The sequence below is a fragment of the Phyllobates terribilis genome, unplaced genomic scaffold (genome assembly GCF_046119375.1).
Source record: "Phyllobates terribilis strain yellow unplaced genomic scaffold, ASM4611937v1 Scaffold_3__8_contigs__length_932513732, whole genome shotgun sequence".
NCBI lineage: Eukaryota > Metazoa > Chordata > Amphibia > Anura > Dendrobatidae > Phyllobates > Phyllobates terribilis.
In genome coordinates, this window is record NW_027362763.1 from 574,153,276 (window position 1) to 574,176,511 (window position 23,236).

The 23,236-nt window shown below is 43.4% G+C and overlaps 1 protein-coding gene across 4 annotated transcripts in view; it reads left to right on the plus strand.

Moving 5' to 3' along the window:
* NDUFAF7 (NADH:ubiquinone oxidoreductase complex assembly factor 7) overlaps window positions 1-23,236 on the plus strand; it is an 86,209-nt gene that overhangs the window by 37,322 nt on the left and 25,651 nt on the right. For 2 of the 4 annotated variants that reach the window (XM_073671442.1, XM_073671441.1), the window contains one exon: window positions 16,834-16,947. The exons of the other annotated variants lie outside the window; for them this stretch is intronic. In XM_073671442.1, coding sequence (XP_073527543.1) covers window positions 16,834-16,947 — 114 coding nt within the window. The remainder of the gene's footprint in view (window positions 1-16,833; window positions 16,948-23,236) is intronic. 4 annotated transcript variants of the gene reach the window in all.

Consider the following 23,236-nt stretch of genomic DNA (forward strand, 5'->3'; position numbering starts at 1 on the left):
GATATACAGTACAGACCAAAAGTTTGGACACACCTTCTCATTTAAAGATTTTTCTGTATTTTTTTGACTATAAAAATTGTACATTCACACTGAAGGCATCAAAACTATGAATTACCTCATGTGGAATTATATAGTTAACAAAAAAGTGTGAAACAACTGAAAATATGTCTTATATTTTAGGTTCTTCAAAGTAGCCACCTTTTGCTTTGATAACTGCTTTGCACACTCTTGGCATTCTCTTGATGAGCTTCAAGAGGTAGTCACTGTAAATGGTCTTCCAACCATCTTGATGGAGTTCCCAGAGATGCTTAGCACTTGTTGGCCCTTTTGCCTTCACTCTGCGGCCCAGCTCACCCCAAACCACCTCGATTGAGTTCAGGTCTGGTGACTGTGGAGGCCAGGTCATCTGGCGTAGCACCCCACCACTCTACTGCTTGGTCAAATAGCCCTTACACAGCCTGAAGGTGTGTTTGGGGTCATTGTCCTGTTGAAAAATAAATGATGGTCCAACTAAACGCAAAACGGATGGAATAGCATGCCGCTGCAAGATGCTGTGGTAGCCATGCTGGTTCAGTATGCCTTCAATTTTGAATAAATCCCCAACAGTGTCACCAGCAAAGCACCCCCACACCATCACACCTCCTCCTCCATGCTTCACGGTGGGAACCAGGCATGTAGAGTCCATCCGTTCACCTTTTCTGCGTCGCACAAAGACACGGTGGTTGGAACCAAAGATCTCAAATTTGGACTCATCAGACCAAAGCACAGATTTCCACTGGTCTAATGTCCATTCCTTGTGTTCTTGAGCCCAAAAAAGTCTCTTATGCTTGTTACCTGTCCTTAGCAGTGGTTTCCTAGCAGCTATTTTACCATGAAGGCCTGCTGCACAAAGTCTCCTCTTAACAGTTGTTGTAGAGATGTGTCTGCTGCTAGAACTCTGTGTGGCATTGACCTGGTCTCTAATCTGAGCTGCTGTTAACCTGCGATTTCTGAGGCTGGTAACTCGGATAAACTTATCCGCAGAAGCAGAGGTGACTCTTGGTCTTCCTTTCCTGGGGCGATCCTCATGTGAGCCAGTTTCTTTGTAGCGCTTGATGGTTTTTGCAACTGCACTTGGGGACACTTTCAAAGTTTTCCCAATTTTTCGCACTGACTGACCTTCATTTCTTAAAGTAATGATGGCCACTCGTTTTTCTTTACTTAGCTGCTTTTTTCTTGCCATAATACAAATTCTAACAGTCTATTCAGTAGGACTATCAGCTGTGTATCCACCAGACTTCTGCACAACACAACTGATGGTCCCAACCCCATTTATAAGGCAAGGAATCGCACTTATTAAACCTGACAGGGCACACCTGTGAAGTGAAAACCATTTCCGGTGACTACCTCTTGAAGCTCATCAAGAGAATGCCAAGAGTGTGCAAAGCAGTCATCAAAGCAAAAGGTGGCTACTTTGAAGAACCTAGAATATAAGACATATTTTTAGTTGCTTCACACTTTTTTGTTAAGTATATAATTCCACATGCAATAATTCAAAGTTTTGATGCCTTCAGTGTGAATGTAGAATTTTCATAGTCATGAAAATACAGAAAAATCTTTAAATGAGAAGGTGTGTCCAAACTTTTGGTCTGTACTGTACATCCTGGAAATGTTTAAGTGATCTACAGTAATTCCAAATATCTGGACAGTAACTGGTTTGTATTTTGTGGCTCAGCAGGCATGGGGGCATTTGGTTTTGGGAGCGTAGATTTCTATGGATTTTTTTGGGGGGAAGGGGGGACACGTCACTTTTTTAGAGTCTTTAAGCTACCAGTAACGTAGAAACCGCCCCTACTCTTTTGTTGACTGTTGATAGACCTGAGTTGTGGCTGGATTTTTGTGCATTGAGTTGAAGTTTTTGTTGGTACCATTTTGAGGTACATAACATTTTGGATTGCTTTTAAGGCTCAGTTCACATTTATTTTGTGCGCTACTCTGAGCACTTGCGTCTGGGTTTCCATCTAAATTTCGGAAATACACAATTCGGGTGGAACCCCCAATGGATCCATTCACTATGATGAGATAGGCAGAGTTACTCCGTCTCGTCTCTTGTGGGTGTCTAGTTTTTTAAAGGTGAACAAAACTGGAGTCAACTGTACTTTTGTGCATGCGTCAAAAGGTTTCCACAGTGTCTCCATCTGCTTTATTATAGCTCACACTCCTCTGCATTTATAAAATCAGTCTGATGTTGTTCCTGAAAAGTCGGACAATTGTCATGCAAGTGGAATGCGATTTTTATCAAGAAGCAGGAGTATGACATGCGTATACAATCCATATGCAATGCAATTTTAAAATCCTCTTTTACATACATTAAATTCTCTGTCATTTAAAGATGACTTTTTAAGTAAAGATTTTTTTCTTTACTTTTGTAGTATACTGTACATGTATTTAAGTAGTAAATTAAAAAAAACAATGGCATGAGCTCCCCCATATTTTTGTTAACCAATCGAGGGAAAGCCAACAGCTGGGGGCTGATGTTTATAGTCTGAGAAAAGGGTAACAAACATGGATCTTTCCAGGCTATTAACCCCTTTACAGCCCATGACGTATTAATACGCGTCAGTGCCCTGGGCTTTAAGAGCCTGACCCGTATTAGTACGTCATCGCGATCGCGCGTGCACACAGGCTGTGCGGGCGCGATCGCCGCCGGGTGTCAGCTGATTGTCACAGCTGACACTCGATACTATGTGCAGGGAGCGGTCCCGCACCGCTCCCAGCACATTAACCCCACATTAACCCCCACAATGCTGCTTCGCGGGCAAAAAAACCTCGCGGGGATTGCCTGCCATGCACGAGCGATCCCCGCATGTTTTTTTTGGGGTGTCTAATAACCGTGAAACATGCGGGCGGGGACTCGAGCATTTCACTTGAGCACCCGTGATACATGGTGCATACCTGAGTACCCGATGCAAACTCAAGTAGCGAGCACTTGCGCTAAAGAGTAATGACAACTTATTCAATCTGATGACCTAATGTTATCAAATTCTGTGTGGTACCTCTGGGTTCAAAATGTTCACTATACCCCTTAATAAAATCCTTGAGGGGTATAGTTTCCAAAATAGGGTCATTTGTGGGGGAGCTCCACTGTTTAGGCACATCAGGGGCTCTCCAAACGCGACATGGTGTCCGCTAACAAATTGAATGGAAAATCGTCTCAAATTGTTAGCGGACACAATGTTGCGTTTGGAGAGCTCCTGTGTGCCTAAACATTGGAGCTCCCCCACAAGTGACCCCATTTTGGAAACTAGACCACCCAAGGCACCTATCTAGATGCATAGTGAGCACTTGGAACCCCCAGGTGCTTCACAAATTGATTCGTAAAAATGAAAAAGTGTTTTTTTTTCCACTTTTTCATTTTTACGAATCAATTTGTGAAGCACCTGGGGGTTCCAAGTTCTCACTATGCATCTAGATAGGTGCCTTGGGGGGGTCTAGTTTCCAAAATGGGGTCACTTGTGGGGGGTTTCCACTGTGTAGGCACATCAGGGGCTCTCCAAACGCAACATGGCGTCTGCTAATTATTCAAGCAAATTTTCCAATCAAAAAGTCAAATGGCGCTCCTTCCCTTCCGAGCCCTGCCGTGCGCCCAAACAGTGTTTTTTCCCCACATATGGGGTATCTGCGTGCTCAGGAGAAATTGCACAACAAATTTTGGGGTCCATTTTTTCTTGTTACCCCTGCGAAAATAAAAAAAAATTGGGGCTAAAGTAACATTTTTTTCTTCCACATTCCAAAAATTCCTGTGAAGCACCCGAAGGGTTAATAAAGTTCTTGAATGTGGTTTTGAGCTCCTTGAGGGGTGCAGTTTTTAGAATGGTGTCACTTTTGGGTATTTTCTGTCATAAAGACCTCTCAAAGTGACTTCAAATGTGATGTGGTCCCTAAAAAAATGGTTTTGTAAATTTTGTTGGAAAAATGAGAAATCGCTGGTCAACTTTTAACCCTTATAGCTCCCTAACAAAAAAAAAAATTTGGTTCCAAAATTGTGCTGATGTAAAGTAGACATGTGGGAAATGTTATTTATTAACTCTTTTGTGTGACATATCTCTCTGATTTAAGGGAATAAAAAATCAAATTTTGAAAATTGCAAAATTTTCAAAATTTTCGCCAAATTTCCATTTTTTTCACAAATAAACGCAAGTGATATCGAAGAAATTTTACCACTATCATGAAGGTCAATATGTCACGAAAAAACAGTCTCAGAATCAGGGGGATCCGTTGAAGCGTTCCAGAGTAATTACCTCATAAAGTGACAGTGGTCAGAATTGTAAAAATTGGCCTGGTCATTAACGTGCAAACCACCCTCGGGGGTAAAGGGGTTAATATCAGCTCTCAGCTGTCTACTTAGCCTTCACTGATTATTAATAAGGGTGGACCACCTCCCCCCTCCCCCAAAAAAAAAAAAGACTTGGGTCCCCCCTATTTTTAATAACCAGCAAAGGCTAGGCAAGAAGCTGCAGGCTAATATTAATAAGCTATGAAGGTTCCATTGATATTTGCCCCCTCCCAGACTAAGAACATTAGCCCTCAGCTGCCCTATGAATGGCACGATCAATGTGACAATTCTGGAGCTTAGCCTCAGCTCTTCCCACTTGCCCTGGTGCGGTGGCTATTGGGGTAATAGTAACATCAAGCCCAGAGGTTAGTAATCTATAAGATGCCTCCACTACTAACCCCATAGTCAAATGTAATAAAGACACAGAGTAAAGTCCTTTATTAGAAATAAACACTCCCCACCCTCTTGTACCCATTTAATAATGTAATGTAAAATTAAAAATAATAAAGCACAATATTCCTCACCTGTCTGCCGGTAATCGATTTGTCTACCCAACTCTTCGACATCTGGATGCAAATCTGAGCTTTGGCATGATATGACCGCTCAGCTATGCATCCAGGATACACTGAGCTGAGCGTGAGAGCGTAGCTTCAGTGTCTAGCTGTGACGTCAATAAGGTGAGCAAAGTTCATATCTGATGGACTCCAGTCACCTCACTGATGTCAGTGCTTGCTGCTTGAGAACTTTCTCACGCCGTGAGCACCGATGTCACTAAGGTGACCGGAGTTCATCGGCCATATTTGTGCAGGTGTCTGTGAACAGTAGAATAATGTACCACAACTCCAGAGTCTGCTAAATATTTCTGATGGTCTTTTGCAGTCAAGCGGGGTTTCTGATTTGCCTCTCTAGCAATCATACGAGCAGCTCTCACTGAAATTTTGCTTGGTCTTCCAGACCTTATCTTGACTTCCACTGTTCCTGTTAACTGCCATTTCTTAATTACATTTCAAACTGAGGAAAAGGCAACTTAAAAACACTTTGCTATCTTCTTATAGCCTTCTTGTGCTTTGTGGGCCTCCACCATTTTCATTTTCAGAGTGCTAGGCAGCTGCTTAGAATAACCCATGGTTGCTGTTTTTTGGCACAAAAAGGAGAAGGCTGTGTTTTTATAAAGCTGGTAAATTTTCATCACCTGGCCTTTCTTAATGATGATAGCGAGCAAGCCATAACCCGAACAGGCTAATTAAGGTCTGAAACCTTGGTCAAAGCTATTTGAGCACACAAATCTCCAAGTGCAATTTCTCCTGAGCATGACAATGCCTCATATGTAGGGGAAAACTACTGTTTTAGTACACGTCATTGCTCGGAAGGGAATTAGCACCATTTGAATTTTGGAGTGCCATTTTGGCTGGAACAGATTGCGGACTCCATGATGCATTTGAAGAGCCCCTTACATGCCAAAACAACAGAAACCTCACAAGTGACCCCACTTTGAAAACTACACACCTCAAGAATTAATCTAGGAGTGTGGTGAGCATCTTGAAACCCACAGGTGTTTCACAGAATTGTATAATATTGGGCTGTGAAAATGAAAAATTACAATTTTTTTCCACAAAATTGTTGCTTTAGCCCTAAATTTTTAATTTTCACAAAAGTAGATGGAGAAAATGTACCATACAATTTTTTGTGCAATTTCCCCAACGATACCCCATATGTGGTCGCAAACTACTCATTGGGCACATGGAGCGCTCGGAAGGGACGGAGCGCTACTTAAATTTTGGAGCGCCTTTTTGGCAGGAATAGATTTAAGACGCCATGTCAAATATGAAGAGTCCCTGACGTACCAAAACTGTAGAAATAACCCAACAAGTAAACCCATTTTGGAAACTACACCTGTCAAGGAATTCATCTACAGGTGTAGTGAGCATTTTTAACCCTTAGGTGATTCACAGAATTGTATAACCTTGGGTTGTGAAAATTAAAAATTACCATTTTTTTGCAGTAAAATGTTGCTTTGTCCCCTTGTTTTTCATTTTCAAAAAGGATAATAGGAGAAAGTGGATGGTACAATTTGTTACACAATTTCTCCGGAGTACGTCGATACCCAATATATGGTCAAAAATTACTTTTCAGGCACAGTGCAAATCTCAGAAGGGTAGGAGCGCCATATTGGAGTTCAGATTTTGCTGGAATGGTTTGATGTAGCAGAACTTCCCATATGTGACCCCATTTTACAAACTACATCCCTCAATGAATTTATGGCTGCAATGAGCAAATTGACACCACAGGTGTGTCACAGAATTTTATGCCATTGGGTGGTAAAGAAAAAAAGAATTATATTTTTACCACAAAAATGTTGTTTTAGTCACACATTTTACATTTTAACATGGGGAAATAACTAGAAATGGCACCAAAATTTGTCATATTTTTACTGAATGCAATACCCCATATGGGGCTGTAAAATACTGTTTAGCCACGCAGGAATTGGTGGAACAGGTATAGTGACTATTTTGACTCAATGGATGTTTTCCAGAAACAAGCAGCAATAGCTGTTGCTGAGTGAAAATTGCATTGCAATTAGATCTGTCATTATTACACTAAGGGTACCGTCTCACATAACGACGCACCAGCGATCCCGACTACGATGTGACCTGACCGGTATCGCTGGTGCGTCGCTAAGTGATCGCTGGTGAGCTGTCAAACTGGCAGGCTCACCAGCGATCAGGGGAGCAACGACATTGTGAAAAGAATCTTTCCACGATGTCCTGCTCCTGGTTACCAGCCTGCTGCTGAAGCAGGAGCAGACTGGTAAGTATGATAAACAGCGGGTTACTAGGGGCACACGCGCACCTAGTAACCCGCTGTTTATCATGGTTACCACTCTGCTACGGTGAGCGTGAGGTTACCGCTAACTGTAGCAGAGTGGTAACCATGATAAACAGCGGGTTACTAAGTGCGCGTGTGCCCCTAGTAACCTGCTGTTTATCATGGTTACCAGCCTGATCACTGGTCCCGCTGATCATTATTTTTTCTTCTTTTAGACCTTTACTGGCCAGCCACGCTGTGGAGTAGTTGGATGCATGTGATGGAGCATTGTCCTGCATGAAAATCATGTTTTTCTTGAACGATACCGACTTCTTCCTGTACCACTACTTGAAGAAGGTGTCTTCCAGAAACTGGCAGTAGGTCTGGGAGTTGAGCTTCACTCCATCCTCAACCCGAAAAGGTCCCACAAGTTCATCTTTGATGATACCAGCTCATACCAGTAACCCACCTCCACCTTGCTGGCGTCTGAGTCCGAGTGGAGCTCTCTGCCCTTTACTGATCCAGCCTCTGGCCCATCCATCTGGCCCATCAAGAGTCACTCTCATTTCATCAGTCTATAAAACCTTTGAAAAATCAGTCTTAAGATATTTCTTGGCCCATTCTTGACGTTTTATCTTATGTTTCTTGTTCAAAGGTGGTCGTTTTTCAGCCTTTCTTACCTTGACCATGTCCCTGAGTATCGCACATCTTGTGCTTTTTGATACTCCAGTAACGTTGCAGCTCTGAAATATGGCAAAACTGGTGGCGAATGGCATCTTGGCAGCTTCACGCTTGATTTTCCTCAATTCATGGGCAGTTATTTTGCGCCCTCTTTTGGCCAACACGCTTCTTGCGACCCTGTTGGCTATTTGCCATGAAATGCTTGATTGTTCGGTGATCACGCTTCAAAAGTTTGGAAATTTCAAGACTGCTGCATCCCTCTGCAAGACCTCTCACAATTTTGGACTTTTCAGAGCCCGTCAAATCTCTCTTCTGACCCATTTTGCCAAAGGAAAGGAAGTTGCCTAATAATTAAGCACACCTTATATAGGGTGTTGATGTCATTAGTCAACACCCCTCCTCATTACAGAGATGCACATCACCAGATTTACTTAATTGGTAGTTGGCTCTCAAGCCTATGCAGCTTGGAGTAGGACAACATGTATAAAAAGTATCATGTGAGCAAAATACTCATTTGCCTAATAATTCTGCACACAGTGTAAATACTAGCTTCTGACAGTGTTCATGAAGAATATGAGCACATTCCTCATGGGCAATGGCTTCCAGGTCACCAGGATTCTTTGTTTTGAATGCACCAATCAGGGTTCAAGTTAATTTGTAAATTTTGCTGATAAACCTTATTATGAAATGGGGTTGAATAATTTTGATTGAAACTTAAGGTGTGATTCTTTGACATCCCATTCAAAAAATCAATATGTAAAAAAAAGGCAACACTAGGGATTTTTGGAGGAAAACCTGTTAGAGGCTTCAAAGGATATGAGACTGGGGCGTAGGTTTAGGGACAACGACCCTAAATATACTGCTAGAGCTACACTGGAATGGTATAGATCAAGGCATATTCATGTGTGTGAATGGCCTTCTCACTGTCCAGACCTAAATCCCATTGGGAATCTGTGACAAGACTTGAGAATTGCTGTTCACCTATGCCTCCATCCAGTCTGACTGAGCGAGAGCGAGTTTACTAAGAAGAATGGGCAAAAATACCAGCCTCTATATGTGCAAAGCTGAAAAACCTACAAGAAGCAAAATGAAAATAAACCCTGCTGTAAATAAATAAAAAGCAAGTGCATTTAAATAAGATAGGGTTCTTAGTAACACTGTTTTTGATCAAAAATAGTATGAAAGCTATCCCACCAGCAACAAGGTGAATCTGTTCGGGATAGAACCTACTCTGTCTAATATTAAAAACCTTACCATATGTCAAACTTGACCTCTGTGTGAATAAGGGCGGACTGAGGCTCCGGTCCCAAACTGGGAACACCAGCCATGGGAAGCTTTTAAATGTGTTGTCCAGCTCTAGGAAGGAGTAGGTTCTATCCTGAACGGGTTCACCTTGTCGCTGGTGGGATAGCTTTCATACTATTTTTGATAAAAAACAGTGTTACTAAGATCCCTATTTTATTTAAATGCATTTTTGCTTTTTATTTATTTACAGCAGGGTTTATTTTCATTTTGCTTCTTGTAGGTTTTTCTGATTCATGGCCATTGTGAAACATGTACTTATGTGCTGCATGTATGCCATTTTAAACCAAGCTCAAATTTTGTGTTGTTTTTTTTTATGTTCAAAACTGGTAGACATACCCCAAATGACTTGCAGCTGCAAGGTGGTGCTACAAAGTACAGACTCAAGGGGGCAGAATACAAATACACTTCACAATGTTATTTTATATTATTAAAATATTTAGAAAAACATATCATTTCCTTTACATTTCACAAATACTTGCTACTCTGTGTTGGTTTATCAGAATAGAAAAAAATCCCAATAAAATACATTTAAATTTATGGGAATAGTCTTAAAAAGTGTGAAAAAGTTCAGAGTATGAATACTTTTTCAAGGTACTGTGTGTGTATATATACAGTACAGACCAAAAGTTTGGACACACCTTCTCAATTAAAGATTTTTCTGTATTTTCATGACTATGAAAATTGTACATTCACAATGAAGGCATCAAAACTATGAATTAACACATGTGGAATTATATACTTAACAAAAAAGTGTGAAACAACTGAAAATATGTCTTATATTCTAGGTTCTTCAAAGTAGCCACCTTTTGCTTTGATGACTGCTTTGCACACTCTTGGCATTCTCTTGATGAGCTTCAAGAGGTAGTCACCGGAAATGGTCTTCCAACAGTCTTGAAGGAGTTCCCAGAGATGCTTAGCACTTGTTGGCCCTTTTGCCTTCACTCTGCGGTCCAGCTCACCCCAAACCATCTCGATTGGGTTCAGGTCTGGTGACTGTGGAGGCCAGGTCATCTGGCGTAGCCCCCCATCACTCTCCTTCCTGGTCAAATAGCCCTTACACAGCCTGGAGGTGTGTTTGGGGTCATTGTCCTGATGACAAATAATTGATGGTCCAACTAAACGCAAACCGGATGGAATAGCATGCCGCTGTAAGATGCTGTGGTAGCCATGCTGGTTCAGTATGCCTTCAATTTTGAATAAATCCCCAACAGTGTCACCAGCAAAGCACCCCCACACCATCACACCTCCTCCTCCATGCTTCACGGTGGGAACCAGGCATGTAGAGTCCATCCGTTCACCTTTTCTGCGTCGCACAAAGACACGGTGGTTGGAACCAAAGATCTCAAATTTGGACTCATCAGACCAAAGCACAGATTTCCACTGGTCTAATGTCCATTCCTTGTGTTCTTTAACCCAAACAAGTCTCTTCTGCTTGTTGCCTGTCTTTAGCAGTGGTTTCCTAGCAGCTATTTTACCATGAAGGCCTGCTGCACAAAGTCTCCTCTTAACAGTTGTTGTAGAGATGTGTCTGCTGCTAGAACTCTGTGTGGCATTGACCTGGTCTCTAATCTGAGCTGCTGTTAACCTGCGATTTCTGAGGCTGGTGACTCGGATAAACTTATCTTCAGAAGCAGAGGTGACTCTTGGTCTTCCTTTCCTGGGGCGGTCCTCATGTGAGCCAGTTTCTTTGTAGCGCTTGATGGTTTTTGCAACTGCACTTGGGGACACTTTCAAAGTTTGCCCAATTTTTTGGACTGACTGACCTTCATTTCTTAAAGTAATGATGGCCACTCGTTTTTCTTTACTTAGCTGCTTTTTTCTTGCCATAATACAAATTCTAACAGTCTATTCAGTAGGACTATCAGCTGTGTATCCGCCTGACTTCTGCACAACACAACTGATGGTCCCAACCCCATTTATAAGGCAAGAAATCCCACTTAATAAACCTGACAGGGCACACCTGTGAAGTGAAAACCATTTCCGGTGACTACCTCTTAAAGTTCATCAAGAGAATGCCAAGAGTGTGCAAAGCAGTCATCAAAGCAAAAGGTGGCTACTTTGAAGAACCTAGAATATAAGACATATTTTCAGTTGCTTCACACTTTTTTGTTAAGTATATAATTCCACATGTGTGAATGTACAATTTTCAAAGTCATGAAAATACAGAAAAATCTTTAAATGAGGTGTGTCCAAACTTTTGGTCTGTACTGTACACTGCTCAAAAAAATAAAGGGAACACTTAACAGAATATAACTCCAAGTGAATCAAACTTCTGTGAAATCAAACTAGCCACTTAGGAAACAACACTGAGTGACAATCAATTTCTCATGTTGTGCAAAAGGAATAGACAATAGATGGAAATTATTGCCAATTATCAAGACACACTCAATAAAGGAGTGGTTCTGCAGGTGGGGACCACAGACCACATCTCAGTACCAATGCTTTCTGGCTGATGTTTTGGTCACTTTTGAATGTTGGTTGTGCTTTCACACTCGTGGTAGCATGAGACGGACTCTACAACCCACAGAAGTTGCTCAGGTAGTGCAGCGCATCCAGGAGGGCATATCAGTGCGAGCTGTGGCAAGAAGGTTTGCTGTGTCTTTCAGCGTAGTGTCCAGAGGCTGGAGGCGCTACCTGCAGACAGGCCAGTACACCAGGAGACGTGGAGGGGGCCATAGGAGGGCAGCACCCCAGCAGCAAGGAGGAGCACTGCCAGAGCCCTTCAAAATGACCTCCAGCAGGCAACAAATTTGCATGTGTCTGCACAAACGGTTAGAAACCGACTCTATGAGGGCCCGACGTCCACAGAAGGGGGTTGTGCTCACAGCCCAACAGCGTGCAGGACGCTTGGCATTTGCTGCAGAACACCAGGATTGGCAAAGTCGCCACTGGCGCCCCGTGCTCTTCACAGATGAAAGCAGGTTCACACTGAGCACATGTGACAGACGTGACAGAGTCTGGAGACGCCGTGGAGAGCGATCTGCTGCCTGCAACATCCTTCAGCATGACCGGTTTGGCACTGGGTCAGTAGTGGTGTGGGGTGGCATTTCTTTGGAGGGCCACACAGCCCTCCATGTGCTTGCCAGAGGTAGCCTGGCTGCCATTAGGTACCGAGATGAGATCCTCAGACCCCTTGTGAGACCATATGCTGGTGCGGTTGGCCCTGGGTTCCTCCTAATACAGGACAATGCCAGACCTCATGTGGCTGGAGTGTGTCAGCAGTTCCTGCAAGATGAAGGCATTGAAGCTATGGACTGGCCCGTCCGTTCCCCAAACCTGAATCCGATTGAGCACGTCTGGGACATCATGTCTCGCTCCATCCACCAACGTCATGTTTCACCACAGACTGTCCAGGAGTTAGCAGATGCTTTAGTCCAGGTCTGGGAGGAGATCCCACAGGAGACCATCCGCAACCTCATCAGGAGCATGCCCAGGCATTGTAGGGAGGTCATACAGGCACGTGGAGGCCACACACAATACTAAGCCTCATTTTGACTTGTTTTAAGAACATTACATCAAAGTTGGATCAGCCTGTAGTGTGTTTTTCCACTTTAATTTTGGGAGTGACTCCAAATCCAGGCCTCCATTGGTTAATAAATTTGATTTCCATTGATTTTTGTGTGATTTTGTAGTCAGCACATTCAACTTTGTACAGAACAAAGTATTCAATGAGAATATTTCATTCATTCAGATCTAAGATGTGTTAATTGAGTGTTCCCTTTATTTTTTTGAGCAGTGTATGTATATAACGTGTGTCTGTATATAAGATATACATACACCAGTGATGTGTAAGGTAGCCCCTGCTGATTTGACCACATTACTACACTTTAATTTCTCCTTCCCTCATGACGGCACCACGGAGAGAGGGGATCCGCCCTTCAAGGACAGGAAACCTACAGATAAAAAGGGCGGTGCCTCTCTCCCGCATCAGTTGGTTTCCTGTCCTTGATGGGATCCTACAGTCCGGCATACCTGCGGGGTGCCAGAAGACAGAAGTGGACGTCGTGGGATGCCAGGTCCGGCCAGTCCGATACAGGCAGCGGGAGTCCCCCTGCCTCGGCTGGTGCTTTGTCCTGAGGCGCCACCGCTATGGTCAGTGGGCCTTTAGGGTGTGTGAAGGGAGGTCCAGACGAGGAGTGGATCACGACCACACCTTAGAGCTATGAACTCTCCTGATGCACGTTCTCTGGTGGGAGAGGCTGCCGTGGGTGGCTCCAGCTCTGCACGTCCGTGAGAGAGCAGCTGTGGACCAGCGCCCCTGTCTGGGGTCGGCAGCTCCAGCTCCGTGCATCAGTGGAAAAGCTGCTGTGGAACTGCGCAGCTCCAACTCTGCACATCAGTGGGAGCAGTATTGCTCAGGCATGGACGGAGGGAGGAACAGGCCTGTGACTCGTTCCAGCCCCCGAATCCGTACAGCTGGTGGTGAGTGATCGTCGTGAATGTTTACCTTGTTATGGGGCCCTTTCCTTGTTTGGACTAGGGAAGGCTGAAGGATGTTAGCGCAAAACTCAAAATTGGGTGTGGGTGCGCTCTGTAAGACCCCATCTGGGCTAAGGGCTTTAAAAATCGGCTGGACCTTAGACCTCTAGGCTAAAGTTGGCCACATGTCTGGGTTGCACGGAGCCTCATGATTAGCCTTCAGAATTTACCAAAAAAATAAAGCCTCAATCTGCTCAGTAAATGTTAAACTAACACTGAGGTTTTTTTTTACTGTTGTCCTCCAGTCTGTTTAATCCATCCATAGGACGGCACATAGTGTTAATACAGCACATGGTCTCTGTGAAGGTCTGCTGTCCAGCTGCGTCTCATCAGTTGGCTCCTTCGGGTGGGGCTAGTCTGACAATTGAGATTTACCACCCAAAGGAAAGGTTTATCCTTCATTCAGATGGATTTCTTTTTTTTTAAAAAAACCTTTATCTGAGCGCAGTGCCTCACAGTGCCTTATAAGCCTCTTTGCGCTCAAAAAGAGCACATCGTAGCTCTTTATATCACATCATAGCGTGGTGCCTCATGGCACATCATAGCGTGGTGCCTCATGGCACATCATAGCGTGGTGCCTCACGGCGCATCATGGCGCGGTGCCTCACGGCGCATCATGGCGCGGTGCCTCACGGCGCATCATGGCGCGGTGCCTCACGGCGCATCATGGCGCGGTGCCTCTCGGCGCATCATGGCGCGGTGCCTCTCGGCGCATCATGGCGCGGTGCCTCTTAGCACTTTATGGCGTGGGCACATTATGGCGCGATGCTTTTTGGCACATTATGGCGCGGTGCCTCTTGGCACATTATGGCGCGGTGCCTCTTGTCAGTGCCTTTTTAGTACCTAATGGGACATCATAGTGTCTCTCAGTGCTTCAGGGTGCCCCTGTGCCTTGTAGTGCTTTTATAGGGTGTCTGTGCCTCATAGTCCCTCTTCTTAAGAGTACTGGTTCCACAGCTAAGTTTATGTCTAACAAAACCAGGTCAGCGACTGTAAAAAAATATCCTAGCCTCTGTTTTGAGACTGAGGGTAGCAGTATTCCTGGCTGGTGCTCAGCTGGCTCGGTGAAATGCCGATTGGAGGCAGGTAACAAGAGCGCTTCCTTAGTTTTGCAAGCTAATAATAAACCTTGTACGTTTTCACCCTTAAAGGTAAGAGGCATCATGTAGTGCTCATACAGCCATTGTGGGTTTGGTCCAATCAAGCGCAGTTTTCTTGCTTTTTACATGTTGCACAGAAGTCGTAAACTTTAATATTTCTGGTCTTGTCCAAGTACTGACTAAATAGGACAGACCCTGACTACTCATATACTGCTCAGCTAACCCAGCTTGATCAAACAAAACAATGTTTATCCAAGGTAACCACTGATACTTGTGGAGTCTGGCCTGTGTCTCTGATTAGCTCCAAGACACATACCATCTGCTCTGCTCTCCAGCAGTCTGACTAAGGTGAATGCCTAGCCTGCTCTAGTGCTTAGCTCTCCATGGGCCCTAATCAAGACTGGTAAAGCTATTATTTAACCCAGTCCTACCTGGGTTTGCTTCAACCCCAAGGGGCTACTGAGATTCCTGAGAGTCAGACCATTGGAAATGGACTCTAGAAGAACTGCTAGTGAATCTGCAGTTCCAGATTGCAATATAGTAGTATACGCATTTAAGGAGGTATGCAATCAGGTTCCAATTCACATGAAACATCAAATTCCTGAGAATAGTTCTTGGTATAAATGAAGATTTAGGCTTTCAGTTTGTGTCCTTCCATTCAGATGTTAATGAGCCTTAAGGCTTTATGGAGGATTATAGTAGTTAGGACAACTCTCATATCGAAGGAAGAGGCATTGACAATAGTTTACCTCAACTATTTCAAGATTATCGGCAGACCCATCGAGTGCTGCAAAACTCACTGGGCAGTGAGTAAGAGCCGTAGTCTCCCAAGGTAGAATAAGGAGTCCTGCCATATGTCAAAATTAAAAGCAGTCTGGCCACAGCTGTGAACAAGGCAATATTGCTGTTAATAAGTAATCTCTTACATTCCAGTAGGACATGGTCACCATGTAAAGGTCTTGTCATACAATAGAGTAGCTTTATCTTACATAAACCATTATGGAGGAACTCTGCCAAGATCCCTAATGACACTTATGTCTAATCAGTTCAGATGGCGAAGTCTCACCTTTTATCTTTAACAGCACCTCATATAAAGAGAAAGAGAATTGCAAGTGGACCTTTTTAGCCGTGAACTACTGGAACAGTGTCCAACCTTCATTGAATAAGTAAGGAATGTGAAAGTGAGTTTGGATCTAGGCCCATTTTCAGTCCAAAGATGGCACCCTGGGATGTGAATCCAGTGCTTACGGCTGTAACAAGCCTTTGCTTGAACCCATAGATTCAGGGTCTTCACAATAAAGACTATTATCCCGATGGCCCTGACTTCAGCATGGTAAGTTATGACATTCAAGCTTTTTTGGTTAATCCTTTGTTTATACAGATCCTAGAAGATGGGTCGGTTCCGGAGCTACCTGATCTTCTGAAGATGGCTTCCAATTTCCATAGAAGTCAGGAAATTATGCACCCTACTTTCTGTGCTAATCCAGGGAATCCATGGCAGAACAATAAGAAACCTCCTGGGCGGAGAAGGCCGGGGGTACGATAGAGCAGATATGTAGAGCGGCAACCTGGTCTTCCCCCTCTACCTTCTTTAACCTCTGCCGGCTAGTCTTAACCTCTTTTTTGGACCTTACTTTCGGGAGAAGGGTTCTGGAAGCTGTGGCCCCCCCTAATGAGTCACTTCTCTGTAATTCTCTCCGTGGTGCCGTCATGGGGGAAGGAGAAAGACGTAGTTACTTACCGGTAACAGAATTTCTCAGAGCCCATGACGGCACCTGTACATTCCCTCCCTTCACGTGTGGGTGCGCACACTTATTAGTTAATTATTGTAGCCACGTGGTGTGTCTGATGAGGTCTTAAATTGTAAAATTTTTTGTTACTAACCTGGTGGTCCTCTCATGCTCTGTAAACAACTGATGCGGGAGAGAGGCACCGCCCTTTTTATCTGTAGGTTTCCTGTCCTTGAAGGGCGGATCCCCTCTCTCCGTGGTGCCGTCATGGGCTCTGAGAAATTCTGTTACCGGTAAGTAACTACGTCTTTTTCAACTATAACTTGCTATAACTTTACAATTACACTTGCTATTTAGCATTATGTATGTATTTATCAGCGTTTTGACCTAACTTTGTTTCTTTTTTTCCTTTTGATAGAAGACTTTGGAAGGATGGCGTGAAATGTTAATTGACATTGATCCAGAGATCCCAAATAAATTAAGATTTGTTCTTGGCACTAGCAATTCTCTGCTTATAAAAACATTTATTCAGGTTGGTTTTTCTGTCTTAATTTAAAAATAAAGGTCAATGTTAAGCAGTGTGTCAGGTATGGCTCCCTGAGAACTGTATTATGGCACAACTGTGTGATTTGTCTCTGGTTCTTAATACTCAGGAATATCCAGTACGCTGCCGAATGTGAAAGTGCTAGCAAACTTTCAGTTGCTTAACTGTTGGAACCCTACACTTTTTATGGGTTCTTTCTTGATGGAATTATATTTTGAAACGCTTAAATATGCAAAAGTCTAGTAATCTTGTATAAGGTGACCATAATGTCCATGCCAGATTTTATGAATATTATTATTTCACTTTTAAGAAATTTAAAGCACTACCTATTTAGATTGAAAGCACTGCGGAATATGATGGTGCTATATAAGAAAACATAATAAATAAATAATTGTAGTAAAAAACTAAACTGCAAGAAACTTATGCTAAAGTATGCTTATACTGTTTGATCCTGTTGTCAGTGACTTGTAAATATAGTAATCATAATAATAATAATTTTTATTTCTATAGCGCCAACATATTCCGCAGCACTTTACAATTTTAGAGGGGACTTGTACAGACAATAAGGACATTACAGAGTAACACAACTCAGATTTTAAAAGGAGTGAGGTTTCAGCTCGCAAGCTTACAATCTGAGGAAATAGGGGGAACACGAAAGGTAAATGATAAAATGTGCTTATATAGTAAATCCATAATATAATAAATAGGGTCATCATTTTTAAGAGCATATGAAAGTATCCTGTTTCCTGACATTTTAGTATGAACTCTGACATGTTGGTATTTTACCATCCAAAATGGCACTGTTTAAGGATCCGGATAAGTCAGCAACCTTGTCAGTGTAGATATTGTATGGTAATCAGTGCCATAATAGAAGGATCCTATGCTCCGTCATTAGCCTTAGGTGGTTCCTGAACAACACTACCTTAACATATGCTTATACGCCTAGGAAATAAGCATCAGTGTTCTAAACCCTCCAGTTATATATTTTTGAAAATAAATATTTCCAGGACATCCCTCCTGAAAGCACCATCAGGAGGTCGTCTTTCATATCCTTGATAGGGAAAGGAAAATGCCCCTCCCTCCACCAACCACCAGTGCTTTTCCTGTCCCTGTTAGGGACAGATGCAGAAGTGGTGAACTCGCATACTTCCAGTCGAACGGTAGCTCCTGATGCCAGGAGTGGGAGGATCGGGATGGGGTCCTCGCATCGCTCTCCTTCCTCCTGCTGTGGGTCTGGAGGCCCACACCTCGCTGATCAAAGGGTTCCCCTCAGCCTGTCCTATAAAGGTGACAGGGGGGCTCTCTGCTCACACTACCCCATCCCTGTGCGCGGCTCCTGTGCGCACCGAAGAGGCCGAATGCAGAAGCATTTCTGGTTACAGAGGGGATGACGCGCAGACCTCTAGTACCCAGCGTGCGTTGCAGCTTGGACCGCACTTCCGGGATTTGAAAAAAAGGCGCCAAATCCTAATTAAAGGGGGAACGCCTTTTGATGATTCAGATGGAAGACAGGTGAGACAATACTATTTAAAGTATTTTCAGAGGGGAATTGAGTTTACCAGTGTATCTAGACTGCCAGCTATGGAAGGACAAACCACTGGCCGTTCAGATTCTCCTGCTGAACCCCTGGTACAAGTGAGTTATCTAGGTGTTTTTTTTCTCACACATTTATTCCATCCGCCATCAGTAGTATATTATATTACACAAACCTTTGTTCCTTTTGTATGACCCCTTCTTCACCTAAGAAAAAGGGGAAAAGATGTGCAATATGCAATACAAAACTGCCTGACACATATGGGAAACAACTATGCCCAGAGTGTATTGAAAAGGTGGTTAAGGAGGAACATTCCTGCTTCAAGACCAACATTAGGGCCATAGTAAAAGAGGTCCAGAGTTCCGTCATAGAGTTAGTTTTCCCGCACTCTTCCCAAATGGCTTCTAGACAAAAAAAAGGCCACAATGGGAGATGTAATCCATTTTAGAGGAGGAAGAATTGTCTAGTTACCCTGGCCTTGAAGAGGAGGAAAGGGAACTATCTATCTCAATTCCCCCAAAGGAGAAAAAGAAATATTTTTTCTCTTGGGAAGACACTGACACACTCTTATCGGCCATGAGGAATACAATGAAAGTGGAGGATACTCAGTAGCCCCCCTCAATACAGGATGAAATGTTTGGTGGGTGAAGAAGCCGCATGAACAGCGTATTCCCTGTTAATAAACACATAAAGGCTATGATCCTAGATGAGTGGGAAGATGTGGAAAAGAAGCTGATTATCCCAAGAAGCTTCAAATCACGTCTTCCTTTTGAGCCAGAGGAGATAATATGGGAGGAGATCCCTAAAATCAATATCCCTATAGCCAGAGTAGCAAAGAAAACGTCTATTTGAGGAATCATCATGCTTGAAGGACCCTACGGATAGAAAAGCAGACTGCCTTCTAAAGAGAACTTTTGAAGCCTTTGCATCAATAATTAAGGCAAATATAGCTGCTATTTCAGTGGCGAGATCCATGAATCTATGGATAGAGGAGCTTGAGGATCATCTAAGGAAAAAGACATCTAGAGATGAGATCCTTGAATCCATTCCATTACTAAAAATGGCAACAGGATTTATGGCTGACTCCTCAGCAGATTCAGTTAGATTTGCCACAAGGAATGGGGCACTCTCCAACACTGCTAGGCGAGCTATATGGCTTAAAACCTGGTCAGGGGATAGCCACTCAAAAAACAATTTATGTTCCATTTCCTTTTCCTGTCTACAGATATTTGGTCCAATACTGGACAACAAACTAGAAAGAGTCTCAGATGAGAAAAAAGGATTTCCAGAAGAAAAACCTAAAAAAGTATCATCCTTTTGAAGGCCTCGTTCTCATCAAGAACGAGAATACACAGGTAAAGGGGAAACGGGTAGATGGAGCTACCCGAAGGGAGGCAAAGGAAGGAATACCTTTCCCAATTCAGCAAATAGCATGGGGAGACAATGACGCCAAGAAAGTGGGAGAAAGACTCCAATAATTTCCCAGGGCCTGGACAGAAGTATCCAAAAACCAGTGGATACTCCAAACAATAGTGTAAGGATGCAGAATAGATTTTGTGCAGATCCCTCAGGGAAGATTCCACCTCACAACTATTCAGCCTCCACAGGCCTCAAAAAGGCTGATAAGGAAGTTGGTGGATTCAGGAGTGGTAATACCAGTACCAGAAACAGAATGGTTTCTGGGATATTATTCAAATCTATTTTCAACTAAAAACATAAAAACGGGGGCTTCTATTTCATAATTATAAATTTAAAGTCCTTAAACAAATGGGTAGTATGGGCAGAAAAATTTAAAATGGAATCGATAAGATCAACGATTTCGCTAATCAAGAAAAACATGGTAATGTGTACGCTAGATCTCAAAGAAGCGTATTATCATGTTCCCATTCATTCTCACAGTCAGAGGTATCTAAGATTTGCATTGAAAGAAGGAAAAGTCATTCACCATTACCAATTCAGATGCCTTCCTTTTTTTTTTCTTTCCTCAGCCCCATGTATTTTCATCTGGTGGCAGAAGTTATGGCCTTCTTGAGAGAACTAGTAATATTAATCATCCAGTATCTGGACGATTTCTTGTTTAATTGCAGAGACACCCCAGCAACAAAAACCCAGTTTAACGTCAACCATCTTTTTTAAAAAAAAATCTGGGATGGATCATAAACTGGAAAAGATCGTATCTCATCCCGGGGAAACAAAAGATCTTTCTAGGAATCCTTCTGGATTTGGAACAGCAAATGTCCTTCTTACCAGGGAAAAAAACAAAAGGAACTCAGAAACCGAGGTCTAGCTTTTAAAAAAAGATCTCTGGTTTCCATTAGAGAAAGTATGAAGATTCTGGGATTAATAACAGCTTCAATACCAGGGATTTGGTGGAGTCCATTCCACTCCAGACAGTTACAACATCAGATACTGGAAGCCTGGAACAGAAGTATAGAAGGATTGGACAAGAAAATAAAATTATCTGTAATAACAAAGGAGTTGTTAACATGGTGGACTTCCATGATCAACCTGCAGGAGGGGATTATACTGAAGTTGTCTCCATTTGTAACAGTCACCACAGACGCGAGCAGCAGCGGCTGTGGGGCCCATGTAAAGCATGAGTAACTGCACGGCACATGGAAAAAATCAGATCTTCCCAGATCATCAAACCTCAGAGAGCTCCAGGCAGTCTGGGAGACATTAAAAAAATGTCGGTCAAGCCTAAAAAACAACACATCAAAATCCTTTCAGACAATGTCATGACAGTAGCCTTCCTCAGACATCAGGGTGGACCAAGACATCACCATCTGCAGGCTTTAGCCTGGAAAATCTTTCAGTGGGAAGAGAAGACTGTTCTATCAGTGACAGCGATAAACTAGAAGGGGTCTCAGAATTCCGTGGCAGACTTTCTCAGTCAGAAAGCTGTCCAACAGTCAGAATGGGAACAGAACTGGGAAATCCATCGAATAGTACATTGATGGGGTACTCCTCAGTTAGATTTGTTTGCCACAAGAAAAAACGCGAAAACAGAAAAATTATTTTCCCTCAATCAAAATAGGCCGACATGGGTAGATGTCTTGTCCCAGAAATGGGATATGAATCTGGCATATGCTTATGCTCCCTTGCCCCTATTTCCAGCAGTGCTAAGAAAGATACAGGAGGGTCAAGCTAAAGTGATAATAATACTACCGTTTTGACCCAGGAGAAGCTAGTTTCCTTTGCTCAAAATTATGTCCTTAGAAGACCCCCATCATCTTCCCAGAAAGGCAGGATCTTCTGGTTCAAGAACCGATATGCCATCCCAATATGAAGTTCCTGCAACTGTCTGCCTGGATCCTGAAAGGCAGATCTTGAGATCTAGAGGACTTTCAGACTCCATTATATGGACGATACAAAAAAGTAGAAAGCTAGTAACGTTGGCAATATACACAAAGATCTGGAAGAAGTTTTGTGCACAGTACCAGCAAACGATGGTAGAAATCTCTAGCCCCAATAGTCCAAAGATATTGGAATTTCTTCAGACAAATGCTGAGATCTAGCATTTTGAAAGTACAAATTTCAGCTTTGAGTGCCTTCATGGACTATTGACTGGCAGGCCACCCCTGGATTGAGAGATTCATTAAGGCCACAAGCAGGATGAGACCCATAGTTAAAGCGTCTGTTTCATCATGGGATTTAAACATAGTCGTAAATGGTTTGTGCAAACCACCATATGAGCCTCTTGAGAATTCAGACAAAATCTCTCTCCTTAAAGACTGCCTTTCTGGTTGCCATAATCACAGCAAGACAGATAGGGGAAATACAGGCATTTTCCATCAAAGATCCATACCTACAAATCCTAGACAACTGCATCATCCTAAGGCTAGATCTAGCCTTCTTACCAAAAGTAGTATCAACTTTCCACATGAGTCAAGAGATAGTCTTGCCCTTCTTCTGCCAAGACCATTAGAATAGTCAAGAACTGGCATTTCATTCTCTAGACTTCAGAAGAATAGTCCTCCAGTACTTGGAAACCACAAAGGACTGATGAATAGATCCCAATCTGTTCATACATTTTGCAGGCAAAAATAAGGGAAAAGAGACGTCAAAAGCAACGTTGGCAAAATGGATTAGGTCAGTGATCAGCATGACCTATTCATCAGAAGGAAGATCTCCTCCAGACAACATCAGTGCCCATTCTACTAGAGCAGTAGCCACGTCATGGGCAGAACGAGAAAAAACCCCCGTCTCACATAGCGAGATCGCTGCTGTGTCACGGTTTTGGTGACGCAACAGCGACCTCACCAGCGACCTCACCAGCGATGTCGCTATGTGTGACACTTTGCAGCAATCAGGCCCCTGCTGTGAGGTCGCTGATCGCTGCAAAGTGTCCTGGACCATTTTTTGGTGGTTGCCCTCCCGCTGGTCAGCACACATCGCTGTGTGTGACCAGCGGGAGCAGCGATCAGGCTGGTAACCATGATAAACATCGGGTTACTAGGGGCACACGCACACCTAGTAACCCGTTGTTTATCATGGTTACGATCACCGTAGCAGAGTGGTAACCATGATAAACAACGGGTTACTAGGTGCGCGTGTGCCCCTAGTAACCCGATGTTTATCATGGTTACCAGCCTGCTCCTGCTTCAGCAGGCTCGTAACCAGGAGCAGGACGTCGTGGAAAGATTCTTTCCACGATGTCGCTGCTCCCCTGATCGTTGGTGAGCCTGCCTGTTTGACAGCTCACCAGCGACCACATAGCGACGCAGCAACGATCCCTGACAG